At 42.6% G+C, this 22,406-nt stretch overlaps 1 protein-coding gene across 1 annotated transcript; it reads right to left on the bottom strand.

The window, feature by feature from the left end:
* Positions 1-1,461: 1,461 nt before the first annotated feature.
* osgn1 (oxidative stress induced growth inhibitor 1) lies at positions 1,462-20,816 on the bottom strand. The gene is made up of 6 exons (XM_017708442.2): positions 20,653-20,816; positions 14,731-14,804; positions 14,330-14,466; positions 12,858-13,049; positions 9,845-9,936; positions 1,462-7,821 (listed from the first exon to the last, which is right to left on the bottom strand). Exons 2-6 carry the CDS (start codon positions 14,786-14,788, stop codon positions 6,741-6,743), a joined length of 1,560 nt encoding a protein of 519 aa, XP_017563931.1. The 5' UTR covers positions 14,789-14,804; positions 20,653-20,816; the 3' UTR covers positions 1,462-6,740.
* Positions 20,817-22,406: the final 1,590 nt, after the last annotated feature.

Here is a 22,406-nt window from a genome sequence, read left to right as displayed (position 1 = left end):
TAGTGGAAAATCTGGAATAATCAGTTTTCTTTGGGGACTATTTTGCCGCACAGCACCCTGCATGTCTCCCTCCACCATGAATGGAGTTGAAGTTCTCTAAACTATCATAAAACAGCGTCTCAGTCATCAGGCAGTGAATTCTCTAGAACAGAGCATTTCACACCAAGCCGCTCTGAACGACTCCGTTTACTCTTAATGACTTAATTATAAAGGAATTTCGAAAATATTGGTGGACGTCCCCTTCTGTTACGCAGCTTAAATCTGTTCTATCTTTTAGATCAGTGGTCTCATAGCAACCCAGTCAGACTCTCCATCACAGCTCACATGGCCCCCCAGTGGCTCAGAGAGAGGGGGAGAGAGGGAGAGAGAGAGAGAGAGAGAGAGAGAGAGAGAGAGAGAGAGGTCACCTTGCTGTCTGCTGGGCCTACATTCTCTCAGCATCCTGAGTGCTGGTGTGGTTTGTCTGGTGAAGATGCAGCAGCTGCTGTTTTCCGCCTCCAGTTTATAGATGATCTTCACAAGGCGCCTCATTTTCACATCACACTGTGACATCCACACGCAGAGTATGTAGTATCTCAGTCAGTCAACACGTGTTTTGATTTAAGTTAACAATTAAGTGAAAAAATAGCAGAACTAAAAACGAATAAGAAACAGGCAGAGCTGTAATTGTGTCTCAGTGTGTGCTGATGTTCTAACATAGGATAGAAACACAATCTAAAGTCAGACTCACTGTGCTCTCCTTTCAGCTTCAGCTCAGCTGTAGCTGCTTTTCTCACATCTCCAGCAGGAAACCTTTCCATGAAAGTAGATCAGTTTTGTGTAAAACATCTGTCATTGTTTGACCTTTTAAGAGTCTAAAGTCCCGAGGTGCCTGTACTGTAACTGTTGCACCATTTAAGGTGGAACGGGAGTCTGAATGAGAAGCTTCAGCTTTGTGACTTTTTAGCGTTTCAGTTTCTCGCTGCAGATTAAACGTATCAGGAAACCAGCTGGACTGATTATGAACTCTAATCAGTCCATTCGTCTCCAAATTATCGATGCTCGTCTTAAATCTCTCTCTTTGCCGTTTCGTAGCTACTAGCTGGGTGAGACTATTGTCTGTGTTGCTATGGTGACCAGCCGTCTGCGCTGATCTTCAGGGTTAAAGGGTGAATCAGCAGCTCTACATTAACTCCAGCTATCCCAGCGGTCACCAGGCGGAAGGCAGGATACACCCTGGACAGGTCACCAGTCCATCTCAGGGACAAATAAATAAAATGATATAACATTATTATGACAATTTTACTATTATTAATAGTAGCAGTATTATTATTATTATCATTGTTATTATTATTATTATTATTATTATTATTATATGTGCGGCTTGTATTTGCTGCATCTTCTAGGACACACTTGTAAGGTCTCTTCTGCCCTCATGTGGTGAAATTGTGGAACTGCAACATGAAAGACCCCAGAACACCATTTAGTGAAAAACATGATAATTTATTACAATTTTAGTGGCTTTTTTATAGTACAGTCCATTCACATTAACAGTGCATGAGCTCCACAATCGTCACAATACATGGACATTAAATGACATTTTGAAGCTGGTGACAATCTGCTGGGACTGCATGTCATTCCCCATAAACATGACACCTCATAAACGTTATAAAATCTCATCTGGAATGTGTTATTCTGGCTCACCGTGCTCTTTAGATAAAGTATTTCTTTAAAAATGACAAAAGAAAGCTGCTTCTGTGAAGTGGTACACAACACTACTGCATACAGGGAAAATAACCCATGAAAAGCATCTTAACGTGTAGTTTGTGTTGTTATTCCGACTCTCAGGTGAAGGTAAAGTGTATCCCATTAAGGCCTCTAATGATTCAGTGGCAAACAGGAATTTGGCCCAAGACCATAAATCGTCATCAACATTCCGCTAAGAGGCTCGGAGGTCATTTAGGCTTCTTGTTCGATTTATTGAGCTGAAATTGAAAACTAGACATTAGGGTGATGTAATGCTGCTGCCTGCAGGATCAGTGTGCAGTAAGGCCCTCTGGTGGTCAAAACCGGTCAGTACAACCTCCTGATTTAGCCACTTTGCATTTACAGGGTTCTCCACTAAACAACCCACAGCTGCTCACACCTTCACCAGACTTCCTTTCCAGATAAGGGTGTAATGATCTCAGGAAGTGAAAAATGTGCGTTAAAAACATGTAAACCTGCGCCGCTCTGTTTCTAATCAGTAAATCTAATCAGTAAATCCGTCACAGCCGATGCTCAGTCAGAACTAGAGCTGACTCGGCGAGGCTTCCTCTGAGGCAGGTCAGTTCTACATAGATGTTTTGTGTCATATCATTGCTGTAGAAAGAGGAACTGAACAGTATCTTCACACAGAGAGCAAAGCTTTAACGTTCCCTGCGAGGTAACGTAGAGAGACTTCATTCCAAGCCGTTTCGGAGCGTTTCTATCCGTCCGTCCACCAGGAACATTTCCCACAGCCTGACGGACGGCTGAGATCAAACGATGGACAAAAGTAAAAATAAAAAATAAAAAAATTTTCTTTGGACAGCGGCGAAATACAGAACCTCTGAGGACATCTTTGTAGTTCGCACTTAAAGACGGTTCTTCAAGGGTTCTCTAGTACAGTAAACACTCATCAAACCCCTTGAATAATTAAAGGGTTCTTCAGATTGAAGGAGAATGTCCTGAAGGTTCTGCTACTGTTACAAGCCAAAGAACCCTTTTTGCTAAGAGTGTAGTAAAGAGAATGGTTCTATATAGAACCATGAACACTCAAAGAACCCTTTGCATGATTAAATGGTTCTTTCCATGGTGAAATGGTTCTTCAGATCGATGGAGAACGTGCTGAAGACTGTGCTTTATAGCACCTTACGGAAAAGCGTTCTGCTGTTGTTACAAGCTTGACATCGTAACAACAGAACCCTTTTTGGTGCTATACAGAACCATTTTCCTTACTAAAGAACCCTTGAAGAACCATCTTTAAGTGTGTTTGTGATGTAGAATCTGTATTTTTACAGTTTTCAACGATCAAATCTCGACCTCAGAATCAAGAATCGGATCGTAAGCGCGAATCGCTTCACCTCTGCACTCGATTCCCTGTGAACTGTGATCCGCCTCCAGGGTTAGAGATCAGATCTGCATCTGGTCTCGTCCCAAAGCACATTTAGGACTTTCTCTGCAGTGTTTTCTGAATTTTCTATAATATTTTCTGAATTTTCTACAATATTTTCTGAATTTTCTCACGTTCTTTGTGTAAACGAGCCTTTAAACATCTCCACACTGTCCTGCGTAAGAAGCCTGTGTTGGTGAACCATCGATTTCTTTAACATCTCATTGCCAAATTAAGTTTTCTACAACATCATTTAGACACGTATAACATCATACAGACCAGGAGAGGCCAGAACGCTCTTATTTTATAAAACAAAAGTCCCCTAGCTAAAGGGTTCAAAGAAAACGCCAGTGTGAACGAACACAAACCCGATTAACATATAAAATAATATAATATACAGAATATAACACGTCCATAACATTCCAGGCCTTAAGCTCTACGGCTGGGCAATATTATCGTGATCAATAAGATTGCAATGTTGGATTTCGCTGTTGTTGGATCAAAACCTCGCATCTCCAAAATGGGAACTTTACAGGAAAAGGAAAAACCTGCTTTACTTTTAAGGGAAGTCAATGGAACCAGAATTTTTTCCAAGTCATTTTGGGTCGTTTCTTTTAGTCCATTCATAATGGAATTTACACTCAATATAAAAGGCGAGAGGTATTTTCAAATTACATCAAAAACTGAAAAACCTCAAAAATGGAGACACGAGGTTTTGTGTGATCACATGTTTACCGTCAGTACTTGAACACGGACCAACTGCATGTTTCAGTATAAACAGAGCAAAAATAGTCCTGTTTAACTGGATTTTGTGACAAATACTGAATTCAAATCACAGCATTAACAGTTTAATGGTGTTTTTTTTTAAAGTAGATCTTTTTTCTGAACAGATGTCTGGAAAAATTCAATATCAGGACATATTGTTCATCGTAAAAATGTCGTGAAGTATCACAATACTGTATTTTTACCATATCGCCCAGCTCTAACACAGCACTGTGCAAAAGTACCTACGCACGTAGTTTGAAGCCATTTATTTGGCAAAATACATTTAAATGTATTTAGCTTGTAAAAACGACTTAACATTAGAATAAATGTAAATAAACAATACAATTCAGTAAAAATGAGCAATAATTTCTTGTTTTCAGAAACATACCTGATATCTTGTGAGCTAGTTTTGAAGAATAACATTTGCACAGTACTGTATTAATGTGTATAAACCTAGACTCTGAAAAATTGGTTCTTCAAGGGTTCTTTAACAAGGAAAACGGTTCTATATAGAACCATGTACACTCAAAGAACCCTTTGCATGCTTAAATGGCTCTCTGCATGGTGAAACGGTTCTTCAGACTGACGGAGAATGTGCTGTACACAGAACCTTTTTTCTATATAAGCACCGAAAATGAATCTTTTACTGCAACAAGGCATCGTAACAGTAGCAGAACCCTATTTGGTGCTATACAGAACCATATACAAACAGCGTCCTGGCTACAGAACCCTTGAAGAACCATGTTTTTTCAGTAGATCGTTTGTAGACTCCGTGTCGGCCCGGCGAGCACGTTTTCCGACTTTACTCGTGTGGCGTTTGTGTCTGAGACGTGTTTGTAGGTTTCTTACATTCAACAAATGACTGAAATGAGGAAATGAAGGCAAGTCAGTACCAGGACTGATACGAAGAGAAAATTTGCTTGGCAAAGTTAAAATCTCTGCTTCTTCTTCACATGAAGAACTCATGCTGTCCATCATCGCTGCCTCTGAGTCTTTATAAACGCGTCATTCATAAAAACATAACGGCAATATTTACATTTTCCATGTAAAAGTATGAGGCGTATAAACAGCCACACCGCGCTTATTACACGCTTATTAAACAGTGATGCTCCCTGAAGTGTTCCAGCGCCTCGATCCACTGACCCTGTTCTGCGTCATGTACGGCTGAGCAGCGAGTCAAACGTTAACCAGGAATATCGGAGTCAGCGCACGGAGCGCACGGCTCGTCTGAGCTCCCGAGCCGATCAACAGCGTCTCCACTGCACGACCAACAGCTCTGGGCTTCTTCTGAGGTGAACGGCATTAACGCGGCGTTTACTACAGTGACAGCCTCGGCTCTTCTAGAAAGACACTGTGAGGCACTGCTGTGAGGATTTGATTGCATTCAGTAAGTGCATCAGTGAGCTCACATCCAGGATATCTACCAGCAGAGGAACCGCGAGGCTGGAGGTGCACCTTTAATGTTTAGAGAAATCTGCATTTTATTAGTTTTTGTTTTAGCTATTGGCTTTAATTACCCTATTAACTTTTCACGATTAAAGGGCCCGTATCCTAGTTTTTCCACTTCATGTTGATTTATACACCAAAACAAGTCATAATTAATCTGTAATTTTACAATTTTCTCTCCACCTCCTACACCCTTAAAAATGACCGTTCTTAAAGGGTTCTTTCCTAAAGACATTTAAAGAACATTTAAAGAACCATTTCATGCTTAAAGGGTGAAATGGTTCCTCTGACTGATGGAGAATGTGCTGTAGATGGTTCTAAATAGAAATTTTTTGAAAGGGGTTCTGTATAGCACGAAAAAGCGTTCTTCTACTGTTACAATGTCAAGCCTGTAAAAATATATATATATAAAAAACACCCTTCATCAATCGGAAGAACCCTAAAAGAACCATTGCTTTTAAACAGGCCGTCACTGTGCCTTTAAGAGAGACACATGTAAATGAGCTCTGTTCTGATTGGCTGCACCTCATTCATAAAGCAGTCTGGGCTGAAACACTCATGAACAAGCATGAATGGGCAGGGCTAAACTGCTGTAGGCTAAATAGGCAGATACATGTAAATTAGTTTTTATGACATCACAAAAACTGAATTTGAATCTGTTCTTTTTTCAGCATAGTTTCCATATGTACTTGACTGTACTGACCAGGGAATAAACGATACGTACTGAGAATTCAACAATGCCAATCTGAAGTGAGGGAAATGATATGGGCCCTTTAATGTGTTCTGTTATATATCTTGGGCTTTTTCATTTAATTTTAAGCCAAAAAGAATCCAAAAAGAGGAAAACGGAGCCCTACATACACACATATACAGCAGTTCCTTTGCTGATGGACGCTGGACGTACTAAGCAGTAGTTATACTGCAGTCGTACTTTTCTGAACTGCTATTTCTGCACTTCTGTTTTTACGTTTTATTGCATTAAAAAGTATTATTGTATCTGTTTACTGAAGGACGGGTTTGGTCAACTCTACACAATGAAAGAAGTGTAATATCAGGTACTGATGTTGGACGGACAGTTCTTGATCACTCTAACTCATCAGGTACTGGATGGAGCTGGATGGATGCCTCACAACCCAACGCCTCCCACCCCCAGCCTACGGGCAAAGTGACCTTAGTAGCCGTCTGGGTAATTTTGGCCGTATAGTGCACACAAACATACTTATTATGCTCTCTATTATGCTCCTCTTAATGCCCCACTCTTCTCCTCAGGCACCGGCTGTGCCGTCTCTCTCGTGGTGTACGCGGTAGCTGCTGAGAGAGCAGAGCTGAGAAAGACTGCGAGCCTGAGACCCTCAACAATTGAGTCAGTTTATATGGAACCCATTTCCTGCATACTGTGCCCCTCACTGTCTACTTTCTAAGCATCCAGAGTGCAGTTAGACAGCTGGCAGCTCAGCGAGTGTCCGGCAGAACTTTCCTGCACGTTCTTCTGGCCACGCATCGTCTGTTTTCGCGCCAGGTCACACACGATAGCAAGAGCGCCGCCTTTCAGGAAGCGCACGAAGTTCTCGCCCACCAGCGGCCCCATGGCATAAAGCCCCGCCTCCTTCACGCTCTCATACGTATACGGGTCCACGTCGACAGGATTCCGCCGGCAGCTGATGGGCTCGTGCGGCTCCAGGGAGAGCGGGCGGCCCTGCTCAGGAAGGAAGGACAAGTTTGGGTGGGCGCCGATCAATACCAGCGCCATGGAGACCTGCAGGACCGTCTGCCGGCCGCCTTCGCCTTCCAGCACGCACTTGCCGTCGGGTCTGAAGGCGACGACACGGTGCTTGGGGAAGCTGAGGTAGCCTGGGTAGGAGCAGGGAGAGCTCGCCCGCTCGTCTCTGGGCGACGAAAGGCGCTGGCTCACCATGTCGGCTGGTGACTCGCCGGGCTGGCGCTGCTGTTGGCTCATCATCTGGTGCACTTTGTGGTACTCGGGGTAGAGTAGCTTGGGCAGCTGGTTGAAGATAAGCGCCGGGTCGGCCACGGAGCGCCGGAAGGCGTGGTAGACGGGTGTGTTGAGGTGATGGGCAGCCAGGATGGCGTCAGCGGCCGTCAGTCCCGCCCCGACCACGAGGATAGGCTCGGACGCCTGGTCCAGATGCCCAGAGGAGATCGCCGCCTCCAGCTCCCAGAAGCTGTGGCACACAAAGGGCAGCGTCTCGCCCTCCACGCCCAGCCGTGCCGGGATGTCATGGGTGCCGGTGGCCAAGACCACGTTTTCGGCCCACACGGAGAACGGGATCTCGGCGTCCGTCTGCTGTTCACCTTCGGCTGCTCGACGCTGAAGGCCCTGGACATTCCACACGGAGCGGCCGGACCTCAGGGACCCCCGGCGGACGGAGGTGACAGTGGTGCCGCAGGCGAAACTCCTCTCCAGGCCCATCTGTCTGACGTAGTGCTGGTAGTAGGAGGCGATCTCAGCAGGCGTGGCGCGGTCGTTACGGACGTTCCTGATGCGCAGACACAGAACGAAACATCACATGACAGTTAGAAACATTAATAATGTGCTACTGTCAGAACATCATTACACCACAAATCAAACTTTGTAGTCTACAGTTTATAAGAAGTAAACATCTGATGGACTATAGTTCTACTATAATCTCCATTTTCCTCTGTTCCACATTAGTCATCAACATTTAGTCCCTAATTCTCTTTTCTAGAGACTAATTTCATTCTGCTGTGTTGGATCAGCTCCTGTTCTGCTTTACTATTAATCACACATCTCAGTTTGAAGCCTTGGCATTTTATTTTACACCAAAAAGATCCAAAACAGAAGAACAGAGATTTTCCATTCCACCTTAAATGGTGCAGCTGTTACATTCTGGCACCATTTAAGGCGGAATGAAAATTGTAAACATTCTTAAAACAGTGTTCTCCAAGGGGTCATTGAAAGAAAATGAAATGGTTCTGTATAGAACCATGAACCCTAAAAGAACCATTTTGCATGCATAAAGAGTTCTCTGCATGGTGAAATGGTTCTGAATGAGTTGTGCATGGTTCTACAGAGAACCTTTTTGAAAACGGTTTCACCAAAGAAACTTTTAAGCATGCGAATGGTTCTTTGAGCGTTCATGGTTCACTGTCCTTACTAAAGGAACTCTTGAAGAACCATCTTTCATAAGAGATTCCTTGTAGACACTCGGACTCAACCCATCGAACACGCGTCTTTCTGCCAGCATCTCATTTGAATTTCCACTCCACCTTAAATGCTGCAGCTGTTACATTCTGGCACCTCAGAATTTCCATTTAAGGTGGAGTGGAAAGTTTGAAGAAGCCAATTTCAGCCTCGCAGCTCCTGCGCTGAGAGACGCTGGACGTAGGAGGTTCCACTCAGTTCTACACAGTACTTGAGCAGTGTTTTGGAACTTTTACTTCAGTAACAGCGTCACAGGTCGAGTTGAGACTCTACACACATTAATCAATATGGTAATACTGCACTAATGAGTGCAGGAGTAATGAGCAGTGTGCAGTTCTACATATCTGAAAGCAACTATCACTGATATTAATATGGTTATTATAAATAAATAGATCCTTACATCAAAGAAATGGGTCATTTCTTTCAAACGGTGATTTTTAAAATATATTTTTATATGTAGATATTCAGATTCATAATTTAATGAGTTAGACTGAACATCTGTGTCTCGTCTCTTCTGTTATCTGTGCTTTTTATTACTATTATTATTATTACCGTTTTGCTACCGTTATATTTTATTTATTAGAAATGTCTTCATTTGGAAGCCTCACATTTACTGTTTTGGTCATTTTCTTCTACTGGGTTATTCAGCACTTTGAACAGCATCTATTAGTTTTAAAGGCGCTTTATGAATAAATATAATAAATGTGACGACTATAATAATAAAAGTCACTAAAAGGAGGAGAAAAGGTCAGATTAACATGAAAATGACTGCATTTTTTTTTACCCCAAATATTCGGAATAAAAGAATACGAAGCAAAACTGTTGTTTACATAAACAAATGTTTTACATCAATTCAGAGCTCAAAAGCAGCTCAGCTGCTGGCTTTTTCAGTCTCAGGATGATCTCAGACGCTTCAGGTTGAGGAGGTTGTCAGTGGTGAACGATCGCAGAACATTCGGACGAGTGGGTTAGAACTTTACTGTCCTGCTATATTAGACCTGATCCAATCTGACCTGAGTAAACAAGCAGACTCACTTCCTTCTAGTTAACATAAATTTGCATGTAAGGTTTCTGTAAACGGCGTCACAGAATTCCTGCAAAGCCATAAACAAATAACAATGTAGACCGACTTACAAAACAAGTTATAATGGAATTTTCACACCGAGTCACATCAGCTATGATGTAGTTAATCAGGACCACTGAGAGCCATTAGATCATAAAGTATGGAATGTTCCTCTGTAGAACCCGTGTGTATTTGTTTATATGTGTGTGTATGTGGTGATCCTGCACGGACACGCCTAAGCCAACCGCACGGCTCCTGATGAGGTGCTTCATACCTGCGTTTCTCCCTCATCCAGTCCTTCAGCTTCAGGCCTGGAAGCTCCATCCAGTTGGCAAGGCTGAGCGTCAGCATGGATCCCTCCATCGCCTGCAGAACAACACAGAGGGTCAGTCAGAGAAACCTGATGCTCTTTATGCAAATCACAGGACCAGCAGCTGATTCAGCCTGTGGACGTGAACAACAGCAGCACCAACAATGAGCCCCTGTCTCCTATCAGGAAAAAACGGAGTAACGTTCCCCTTTCTGCGGACTCCACGCGGTTCTGCGTATTGGTGCGTTTATATTACACTGTGTACCCTCCAGAACAAACGTGTCAGATGCTCCTTGTGCACAAATACACACACACACAAATACAAACATCTGACACCCATTCTGATTCACATTCCTTTCTAACTTAATACAAAGCCTTGCATTACCACCAGCATCGCAACTTGAGGGAAAAACAGGCTTTTTATTTTAATATCAATTATAGAATTTATCAGTATTTGGTGGTGTATCCCTTACCACTTTAATTACAGCGTACACTTGAGCTGCACAGACTCCACAAGTTTGATTAAAAGCCTCTAAAGAGCAGATTAAATCCACCTGAGTGTTGTCTGAACCATTCACGGTGGAGGGAGACATGCAGGGTGCTGTGCGGCAAAATAGTCCCCAAAGAAAACTGATTATTCCAGATTTTCCACTATTTTCCATCATCAACATCCCATATAAACTCAGAAGACTCGTGTAGGTTCTCTGGTGGTTCTGGAGGATAAATAAAGTGTCTATATCTGTGCTGTAGTCATGGCGACGCCTGGTTCCCATCACCACCACTGTAAAGACGTCTGAGTTTCTATAATCACCTACTCAAGACCTTCCACCAGTTCAGAAGATCCACGTGACCAGGTGTGAATTGTAACCGCGGTAAAGGTGAAACTCTAGGCCTAATTTACTATTTAAATGTTCTGTTTGTGACAAAAGATCTAAGCAAGTCAAAACATCTTAAAAAGGTAGTGAATATATCTGATATTTCTCATGATGAGATTGTTATAAGAATAATAAGAAGAAGATAAGAATATTATAAGATCATTCAGCCCCATTCAAAGGTTCTCTTCACAGTTTTACCTAGTTAAAGCATCTTATTCCACTGGCAGATCGTCTGGCTTGTTTTCAGTATTGTTTCTAGCACTTGCTAATAAAATAGTACAACATTTCTAGAAGCAATCACTAAAACGAAGGGTAAACATCACGAAATGTGTTGAATAATCTTAGAGTAGTCTTCTAATAATTCCAATAATCTAATATTGACTGAATATAATCGCCACACTGGAGACGTTTCCACCCCCCCCCCCCCCCCCACTACTACAATATCACCGATCAGCCCTTTAATATAGAGGCAGAAAGTGGCCCCGTCTGCTCTTTAATCCGCTCCTCTGCTCTAATAACAGCGCTGTTAATCGGTTTGATCTGAAACGCACAGAATGTGACAAATCCGACTCGTTTCATCACGTAGACCTCGAACTAAAAGTCGAAAGCACATTCCCCACATTCCATACTCATGCCTGCGGTGAGGGCTGGGAACTCAGGGCTCGGGTCACGAGCGTGAGCAGCGTGGTGTAAATATGGTGATATAATATACGGAAACACTGCACTGGATCTTATAAACACTGCAGGACGCAGCGAAGGTCACAAAACCTGCAGCGGCTCCGTCCTAAATCACTCCGTTCCTCACTAGTTAAGAAGTTAACATTCAGAATGCGTCTTTATTATTACCTTAAATATTATTATTAACAGCTGCCAGTAACATTATTATTAATCTAGCAGCAATAAATGTAATTCCACCTTTTAAAATAAAACATATTTATTCATTTGCACCATTATTAATTTATTAATTAGAATGATTAGGCTTGTTGTGTTGGTCTCTTAATGTTCTATTATAGACTAATTGAACAGCAAGAAGGGTTTTATATATTCCCAAAAAAGGGTTCTTTGGCTTGTAACAATAGTGGAACCCGTTTTTGGTGCTATACAAAACCCTTTTAAATTAGGGTTCTATACTGAACCATCTGAAACACATTCTCCATCTACCTAAAGAATGCCTTCATTACGCAAAGAACCCTTGATCACGCAAAGGGTTCTTCAATGGTTTATGGTTCATTTAGCACAACACTTTAAAAAAGGAGGTTCTTTAAGGGTTCTTTGCCAGGTGAAATGGTTCTTCAGATTGATGGAGAATGTGCTGGGTCTTTATAGCACCAAAAAGAGTTCTGCTGTGGTTACGACGCCAAACTAGCAAGTCCTTTTTGGTGCCACACAGAAACCTTTGCAAAAAGGTTTTATACAGAACCATATGCAACATATTCTCCAGCAATCTGAAGAACCCTTTTACCATGCAATGAATTTAATCATGCGGAGGGTTCTTTGAGTGTTCATGGTTCAATACAGAACTATTTTCTTTACTAAAGAACCCTTAAAGAACCATCTTCAAGACAGTGTCCTTGGTGTCTTAAATACATTTCTATTATTATTATTATTATTGTTAGTTATTATTATTATTATTATTATTGCAGCATTAATGAAGTTCTAAGTAAAAGAATTAGTAAGTTTGCATTAACAAACAAAGTTCCTAATTTAGGATTAATAAAGTTAATAAGACACCATTCATAAAGTTAGTAATCTAGAATAGCATTAATAAAGGAATTCAATTAGTATTAATAAAGTTCTGATAGGACATTTTTGCTCCGTTTTCTTTATTATTATGTATTTTTTATGGATTTTAAACCGTAGATTTTAAACTGAAGCTCCCCTCAAATGACCCTCACTGCAAGGTCCTAGATTCCATCACTAAAGAACAGAAAACAGAACGACAAAACTAAAAACAAACAGCTTGTTCCTATAAACTGTTATTTTATGGGCATTATTAGAGATTTAATGCTCATTATGTAGCAAATATACCTCTAAAACTAATATCACGGTATACCAATACAGGCGGTATGTATCGCACAGCCCTGTGAGACGTGCTGACTTACGTGCCAGGCTCCGCCCGGAGGACCTTTTCCCAGGACCAGGTGAGGAGTGGCTCTCTCCGGTTCGTATCTCCACTCCAGCGGGGAGGCGTAGTCCAGCCCGAAATCACTGTCGGGGAGGAGCAGCGAGTCGAACAGCACGGCTACCGGGTTTGACGATCGGCCCTCCACACCTTCGCACAGGTACTCCAGGTCCTACACGCACAGAACACACGGTTATTTATTTACTCTTACACAAGAACTGCTGAATTTACATATGCTAATACTTTAGATATGCCCATTTGCATATCCACTGATGTGGCTCAACAGTTTTTACTGTAAGTTTAATAAACAGCCTTTAAAACACTTCTTGTTAATCTTATAATAAGACCTATTATTGTTATTAGGTAATCATGCTGAGCTACATTAAAGGGCCCATATGCTTCATTTTTGTGTATTTTAATCCCCGCTCACCCCCCACCCCCACCCCTCCCCGCCAAGCTCCACTTAGAACATTTGTTTAGTTCTATGTACCAAAAACACCATAAATCACTTCCACACAACCATTTTCCAACCTCTGTTTATCCCGCATAATAAAACAGACTGTGCCTTTAAGACGCATATATGTAAATGAGGTCAGTTCTGATTGGCTGCCCTGCACTGCGCTGAAATACTGCTAAACTTCAGTGTAAATGGGCAAAGATTAACTGCTACACTGGAATATTACTATTACTTTTACTTATTGTTAATTGCATTTTTATTTATACTTTTATCTTGTGATTTTAATTGTAATTATCATCAATATATTCAATTTTCTGCTATTTATTATTTACTGTATTTTTAAATTTTCTTTTTTCTTTATCTGTTATTTTTCCTTTGCATTGTGAAGCTCTTTGGGCTGCATTTTAATGTATGAAAAATGCTAAACAAATATCATCGTCATTATTACTACCATCATTGCTGGAGGCTGAACAGGCTGATATGCAAAGTAGTTTGCTAGTGTGACATCACAAAAACAGCAAATACAAAACAGGCAGTTTAGGTTCCATACATGGTCTGTATGGCCTGAGGATGTTTTGGAACTTTTTAGAGATGTCATTTTAGAGATTTTTGTTTTAAAAAGTTTGTTTTTTTGTGATATGGGCCCTTTAAATGGTGACACAAGTTAAAATCCAAATTAAGAGCTGTAGTTAAACTACAGTTTATTAGTTATTAAAGTTTTTAAACTATAACATTTAAATGAAGTTTTGTTATAATAGCAAATTATTTAGATACGTCAATGTATTAACAGAATGACATTATGAGGCTTATTGATCAATTTTTAATTGCTCATTAGCAACACTGAAAACGATGAGGTCACGCTTTAGAAGAGACGGGGCAGTTTAAGGCCCCGGAGGTAATTAAGGTGTTATTGCGCCAGTCATGCGTTATAATGATTCTGCACGGCTGAGCAGAAGCTGTAGAAGTGAGCATGTGATCATGTTTACATCCGTCACCTGTTCAAACAGAGACAGATGAGGGTTCTGCGTGAGCTTGCTGTGCAGGACTGGGTTCGGGTGGAAGCCCTCCGGAGACAGATAGGGCGTGTAACCTGAGAGCAGGTACGACAGGCAGATTCCTGAAGGTCCATTACCTGTAGAAACAAAACACACCCATTTAATTATGAGAATATCTTTATTTATGACTTACAGACAGTAAAGCTGTGAAAGCTGTCTTATGCCCTTTAATGACCTTTTAGATCAGATAAAGGCTGAGATCATAACTCTAACTATGAAAAAAGGAGCTTGTCACAAATCTTCCCTCCTATCACTCCTCACATCATCAGAGTGACAACGCTCTACAGCCTCTGAGAGGAATTCAGCTCTTAAGCGCTTCCAGAAACAATGCAGGCTCTTACCGATGATCACCACAGGTAGGACGTCCTCACACAGAGGCTCTTTGTTGCGCGGGTCCATGTCTGAATCCGTCCGGCTGTGTCAGAGAAAAGGAAACGTACAGTCAGTCGAACAGAACCACACACAGGCTCTGCCTCACGCTGCTGCTTCGCCTCCCAACCTGCAGTTGCATTGCATTTACAGCAGTTTAGCAGACGCTCTTATCCAGAGTGACTTACAGTTTGATCGTTTTACACAGGCAGGCAAAGGTGGTGTTAGGAGTCTTGCCCAAGGACTCTTACTGGTATAGTGTAGGGTGGTTACCCAGGTGGGGAGTGAACCCCAGTCTACAGCCTGGAAGGCAGAGGTGTAACCACTACACTAACCAACCCCGATCTCCCCAGATCCACTCCGTTCTCCTCCTGACCTTCACTGTACCTCATTAAAAAGACTGAAGCGGCGCGGATCTGCAGCTCTGACCTAAAGTGAGGTGATCCACTCCCACCCATCCCCCCAGCACCCTCCCTCCACCGCCACCCCCCACCCACCCAGCGCACAGCAGAAAAAGGAAACGACCCTGAGCACATGCACTCAACGGTGTGGCGCACACAGTGGAGGGGGGGGGGGGTCTCCTTTTACCAGCTATGACATCATCCGGCTGGGAAAGGGAGGTCTCTGGAGTCAGCTGAAAGTTCTAGAGCATGCGAAGTGGGCGGGGTGGCGGGGGGGGGAGTTGGGGGGTAAGAGGGGTGGGGAACGTATCTAGGACGATGGTGACTGGACAAAAGTTAACACACTGTGCACTCTCACAAAATAACGATCCACTGGCTAAAAATAACCTTAAAGGGCCTCACATCATACACTCCACGGTTCTACAAGGGTTCTGTAGTGAAGAAAAGAGCCTTTTGCATAATTAAAGGGTTCTTAAGAATGTACGGTATATGGTTCTATGTAGAGCACTTTTGAAAAAGGTTCTAAATTGCACCAAAAAGGGGTCTCTATCGTTAGATTCTTAAAATCATGGGTTCCTCAATGGTTCTTTGGCAAAAAACATGGTTCTACGTAGAACCAAGAACATACAAATAACCCTTTACATTATTAAAGGGTTATTTGCATCATGAAAGGCTTCTTAAGAAATGTGCTGTGGAAGGTTCTATATAGAACCTTTTTTGAAAAGGGTTCTATACCGCACCCAAAGGGGTTTTTCTGTTTTTACACAGAATAATGGTTCTTCAAGTGTTCTTTAGTGAAGAAAATGGTTCTATATATAACCACGAACACGCAAAGAACCCTGTGCATGATTGAAAATTGAAGGTTTTGTGCATTGTGAAAGGGTTCTCCAGACTGATGAACAATGTGCTGTACATGGTTCTATATAGCACCAAAACATGTAGCACCAAAAACGGTTCTGTTTTTATTACAATATCAAGCTTGTATACAATAGAACCCTCTTGGGTGTATAAAACCATTTTCAAAATAGATTCTTGAACCATTAGAACCATTTTCTTGGAAGAACCCTTAAAAAAAATCAGCTCTTTCTGAAGAACTTTAGGTAGAGGTTTTTATAAACTCTGAGAAGATTCGTCATTTGAAAGGTTCTTTATGGAACTAAAAGTGGTGGTTCTCCTACAGCACTGTTCTAAAGAACCCGTGAACGCAGCCCAGGTCAGGGACGCAGAGCTGGACGATACATCGTCTGAATCTGTATATCGTGATACTGATTTTCAGCTTTGACTATATTTTGCCAATATAACAGATACTGAGTATTATATTATATTATATTCCTAATAATGATTTAGCTTTGTAAAACTTAATTAGTACTAATTTATTTACTTTTTTAATTATATTAACTAAACATTATAAACTTTACACACACACATATACATATATTTATACACACACACCCTTTTTAAGCTATTTTATTAAATTTGCATAAATATATTCATAAAAACTGTTTAACTGTATTAATGCTCACGTATTGATTTTACTCATGTTAACTTATTATGACTTAATTAGTGAGGACTAATTAACTGCACTGCTACCTGATTAAATTAATTAATCCTAAGTTAAATATTATTTGATATTGTGACAATTTTTCAGTGAAACGATATAAAAACTGCAACTTTATTAAAGATAATCTGTTATGTTTATTAAAGACAACTCATTATCTCTCATTAACATGAACCTTTTCTCTTTTAATGCTAAACGATGAACTTTAAACACCCAGCGGCGTAGTCACGCGATGCTGACCGTCAGTGTCGCCCAGCGCGGGCTGAAAGCTGCCGCTCCAGACGGAGAAGAATGAGCGCTTTGAGGGGAGAAGCTCTGCCTGCAGGTCAGCAGGAGTTCAGCAGCTCTGCTCTGAGAACAGCGCCCCCGCTGGTGAGTTACTCCTCCCAGCCTGAGCTCGGTTACATAACAGAGTGTGGAGTAAGCGTGACTCGGCAGAAAAGAGCTTAAAGAGATAGGGCTGCTGTAAAACACGCCACTGCGTCACGCCTTAAACCCGAGCTGCTCCAGATCTGAGACCACCAGCTCAGCATCTCGGAACCCTCTCTGACGGAGGACGTTAGAGAACCACAGCACTTCTCACAGCATGGCGTTCTTAAGTGGGGATTTTAAACGTAGAGGTCGGCGATGCGGCAAAAACACAGCATCACGATGCTTAAAGAAATGTTTACAATTCACGATATAATTTTCAATTATAATCCACTGAAAATTTCACGTTACACTCTTAAAAACGTGGTTCTTCGGGGGTTCTTTAGTAGAGAAAACGGCTCTATTAAGACCCTAACAACGCTTTGCGTGATTAAAAGGTTCTCCGCATTGCAAAAGTGTTCTTTAGACTGACGGACAACGTGCTGTCGACAATTCTATAAAGGACCTCTTTGAAAATTTCTATTTGTTCTATGTACCACATTATTTGTAAGTCGCTTTGGATAAAAGCGTCTGCTAAATTGCATTAAAATAAATTAAAACATTAAAATAATGTAATGTAATGAAAATGGTTCTATAAAGCACCCAAAAGGGTTCTTTTAACGTTACAGTGCCAAGCGTGTAATAATAGAAGAACCCTTTTGGCTGCTATATAGAACCCTTTTCTGAAGACGTGAAGAACTAGTCACCATGCATAGAGCCCTTTAATCATGCAAAGGGTTCTTTAAGTGCGTACAGTTCCCTACAGCACAGTTTTCTTTACTAAAGAACCCTTGAAGAACCGTATTTCTTTAAAACTGAAGGACAAAGTAGAGCTACATTTAAAAAATACTATGAAACCTATCAGCACAAGGATTTGAGTGCAATATTTCAGACACTGTGCTGCACTCAATCATAATAATTAGGAATAACGACAATCAAATATGCAGATTTTAGGGCTCTGAAGCTTTTAGTAATGCTGTGATGTCATTCATCACTGTAATGGGGAACAGTGATCCTGATCCGCCCCACTGTAAACGGCTTTCCGGCGCAGGTCAGTGCGGTGAATACGGAAGCGAGGCAGCCAAGTCTGCACAAGCGAGGCAGGGCTACGTGCGAGGCGGCCTGTGTGCACGCAGAGAGAGGCTGGTCTGCACGGGGGACGGGGGGGTTCAGGCATCTTTCAGAGGTCAACCGAGGTTTCCGAGCCGTCCTCAACACTCAGACACGCTTCCCTTCCGGCTGCCGCTGCGCTCGGATAGATTAACCCCCTCATGCGCTGCTGTTAGAGTGAGCAGAACAAAGAACGCAGAACGTCTTCTGGTTCTCTGAAACAGGGGTGCACAAACTTTCTGCAGCGCACCGAACAACAACACTGCAGAAATGAAGACGGCCAGAGTTTTTAATATTCTACTCTCTTAACAACGACGGTTCTCCAAGGGTTCTACACGGAACCATTAACACTCAAAGAACCCTTTGCATGATGATGATGAAAAGGGTTCTACTATATAGCACCCAATAGGGCTCTTCTATTATCACAGGCTTGGCTTTGTAGCAATAAAAGAACCCTTGGGTTCCTCTATAGAACATTGTAGAAGTGAAGATGGTTAGAGTTTTTTAAAGATTCTACACTCCTAATAATGACGGTTCTGCAAGGGTTCTTTAGTACAGACAATGGTTCCATATAGAACCATAGACACTCAAAGTACTCTTTAGCTCTTTGCACGGCGACATGGTTCTTCGGATCCTCAGAAAAGGGTTCTATATAGCACCCAATAGGGTTCTTCTATTATCACAGGCTTGACTTTACAGCAATAAAAGAACCTTTTGGGTTTTGCTGCAATTTTAAAAGGGGTTCTTCTATTGTTACAATATCAAACTTGTAATAACAGAACCCTGTTGCTATATAGAACCCTTTTCTTTACTAAAGAACCCTTGAGGAAGCAAGCTGACATCACGCTACATTTTGCCAGTTTAAAGGGAAAATTATGAACATTATGAGTTATTAAACACAGAACTGTGTTTCTCTCATTCTGTGTGGTTCTGTTAGAATTAGAACCATTTGTCTCTGTGTCTGCACACTGTGGAATTAGACCTCTGCATTTAACCCATCCGTCCAGTGAAACACCCACATACACACTAGTGAACACACACACTAGGGGCAGTGAGCACGCTCGCCCAGAGTGGTGGGCAGCCTTATCTACGGCACCCGGGGAGCAATTGGGGGTTGGGTGTCTTGCTCAAGGACACCTCAGTCATGGACTGTCAGCCAGGACTGAACCAGTGACCTTCCGGTCACAGGGCTGGTTCCCTGACCTCCAGCCCACAACATCCCCCAAACAAACAATCTGGGCCGCTCTGCTCTAAAGTGATGACGTTTATATTTGGATGACCATCTAACTGTAATTACTGGTAAAATCTAACAGTAGTTAATAAATAGGAAATTCTGATCCACTTTTTATCTATGTTGTCTGATTTATTCTAAATATTTCTCCAGATTCATGCGGAGGCGTTTCCGATATGGACATTATTTGATTGACAGGTCCCTTAAAGCCGTTCAAGTTTGTTCTGCCAGGCTCAAATAATGGAGAAAATTAAAAGTTAAAACAATAAATAATAATACATTTTCTTTGCACATTTTTGAGGCTTTGTTAATGCTGGTAAACTCCAGTATCCCTCCACCATTTGAAATGTGCTTTAAGACAAAACCTTCTCAGAGCATTCATAACCATTTCATAACATTCTGAGAAGGAGCTTTTAGAGATGGACGTCTGGTTCCTATCGCCACCGCTGTGAACCGTTCAGACTCTGCGAGTTTCTCCAGAACGCAGCGATCAAATCGAACCACACTGGTTGAGTTTCTTTACATCGTAACCAGCTAATTATGCAAGGATTTTGAAAATTAGGTGGAGTGTGCCTTTAAGGTTTACATCTCCTTTTCCCCTGCATATACAGCGTGGGTTCTCAGGCTAATGTGCTAAAGCTACGGGCCGATCCGTCCCCATGGTTCGTCCTGCAGGCTGTGAGTAGAGCAGTTGTCTGTAGTCGGTCTACCAGCTCTGAAAGGACTGTAATTGGCCTATAGAGGATTAAGGTTAAATGGACAGAGGTAGCCGGTGTGTAACCCAGTTCATTGTCTTTACAGTAACAGCCACGGTTAAAGAGAGTCAAGCAAATGATTCACTTTGCGCAGCTAACATTTCTGCACAGTTTGTAGACACAAAGAGCTCAGAGATGCATTAATTATCCGAATTAGAGCTGGTTTATACATACAGTGTGCAATGGATAGCGATAACCTACACATGCTCTTACTAGAACATGAATGAATCATTTGAGTCGGCTCTTTACAATGACCCGACATGCAACCGAACCGAGCACCTACACAAATGACACTGTTTGTGTTACAAGTTATAATAGTTTGAAGATCCTTTTCATCTATTTAGATACATTTAGGCTCGTAAATTTATGCCTATTTAGGCGCATTGTATCTGAACCGATTCACTGACTCCGAGCTTCTCATCACTACTTACCGGTCACGCCGCTGAATTGAAGCTGCTGTTTGGCTGCTCAGCGCCGGCTCTGTGGGCCAGGTCGCTCTCTGGCTCTCTCACAACCGAAATGAAGTCCCGCTGGCTCGGCTGGGCTCGGCTGCGCTCGCTTTCCAGGATCCGACTCAGTCTCCGCTGCGGTCTCACTGAAGGCGCTGAAAGCGTGCGCACGGCGTTTTATAATTACTCCCCTCTGTCTCCGTTCCGACCAATCACAGGCTGAGATCGTGACGTCAGGCTCTGTGATTGGCGAAGGAAAGCCACGGCCTATGGTTGTCGCCGCGCTCAGCCAATCAGAAACAGGCTTGCACTCAGCGTAGCGATACTCACTTACAAAAGACGGTCCTTCAAGGGTTCTTCCGTAAAAACAGTGGTTCTGTTTAGAAACATGAGTTCTAAATAGCACCATATTCTCAAAAAAAGATGGTTCTTCAAGGGTTCTTTGGTAACCACAATGGTTCTGTTGAGAAATATGAGTTCTATATAGCAAGACACTCTTAAAAATGATGGTTCTTTAGTAAAGGCAATGGTTCTATACAGAACCATGAGTTATATATAGCACAACATTTTCAAAAAAAGATGGTTCTTCCAGGGTTCTTTGGAAAAATAAGAGTTCTATTTATAGTTTGGTGTAGCAGGACACTCTTAAAAAAGATGGTTCTTTAATAAAGACAGTGGTTCTATATATCCATCCATCCATCCATTATCTTCCACTTGTCCGGGGTTCGGGTCGCAGGGGCAGCATCCTAAGCAATGAAGCCCAGACCTCCCTTTCCCCAGCCACTTCCACCAGCTCTCCAAGGGGGATTCCGAGGCGCTCCCAGGCCAGCTGGGCGATATAGTCGCGCCAGCGTGTCCTGGGTCTTCCCCGGGGTCTCCTCCCAGGTGGACTCGCCTGTGATACCTCCCGAGGGAGGCGTCCAGGAGGCATCCTAACCAGATGCCCGAACCACCTCAGCTGGCTCCTCTCGACGTGAAGAAGCAGCGGCTCTACTCCGAGTCCCTCCCGGATGACTGAACTTCTCACCCTATCTCTAAGGGAGAGTCCAGACACCCTGCGGAGGAAACTCATTTCGGCCGCTTGTATTCGCGATCTTATTCTTTCGGTCATTACCCAAAGCTCATGACCATAGGTGAGGGTGGGAACGTAGATCGACCGGTAAATCGAGAGCCTTGCCTTATGGCTCAGCTCTTTCTTTACCACAACAGACCGGTAAAGAGCCCGCATCACTGCTGACCCAGCACCAATCCGCCTGTCAATCTCCCGCTCCCTTGTACCATCACTCGTGAACAAGACCCCGAGATACTTAAACTCCTCCACTTGAGGCAAGAGCCTATCCCCGACCCAGAGAGGGCTCTCCACCCTTTTCCGCCTGAGAACCATGGTCTCGGATTTAGAGGTACTGATTCTCATCCCAGCCGCTTCACACTCGGCTGCAAACCGATCCAGCGAAAGCTGAAGTTCGCGGCCTGATGTCCCCAATAGGACCACATCATCTGCAAACAGCAGTGATGTGACCCTGAGGTCACCAAACCGGACACCTTCCATCTCTTCACTGCGCCTAGAAATTCTATCCATAAAAATTATGAATAGAATCGGTGACAAAGGGCAGCCCTGGCGGAGTCCAACTCTCACTGGGAACGAGTCTGACTTACTGCCGGATATGCGAACCAAACTCCAGCTTTGTTTGTACAGGGCCTGAATGGCTCGTAGCAAAGAGCCATGTACCCCGTAC

This window comes from Pygocentrus nattereri, chromosome 26 (genome assembly GCF_015220715.1).
Source record: "Pygocentrus nattereri isolate fPygNat1 chromosome 26, fPygNat1.pri, whole genome shotgun sequence".
In the NCBI taxonomy this organism is placed as follows: domain Eukaryota; kingdom Metazoa; phylum Chordata; class Actinopteri; order Characiformes; family Serrasalmidae; genus Pygocentrus; species Pygocentrus nattereri.
Note: the sequence above shows the minus strand (reverse complement) of the source record. Positions and strands in the feature narration are given on the sequence as shown.

Bases quoted from the DNA above. Each gene is read 5' to 3' on its own strand.
- osgn1 (XM_017708442.2), bottom strand. From the start codon at position 14,788: ATGGACCCGCGCAACAAAGAGCCTCTGTGTGAGGACGTCCTACCTGTG. The intron at 13,050-14,329 runs GTGACGGATGTA...CTGTGCGTGTAG, and splicing joins ATCTGTCTCTGTTTGAACAG to GACCTGGAGTACCTGTGCGA. The intron at 9,937-12,857 runs GTAAGTCAGCAC...GTTGTTCTGCAG, and splicing joins CTCCGGGCGGAGCCTGGCAC to GCGATGGAGGGATCCATGCT.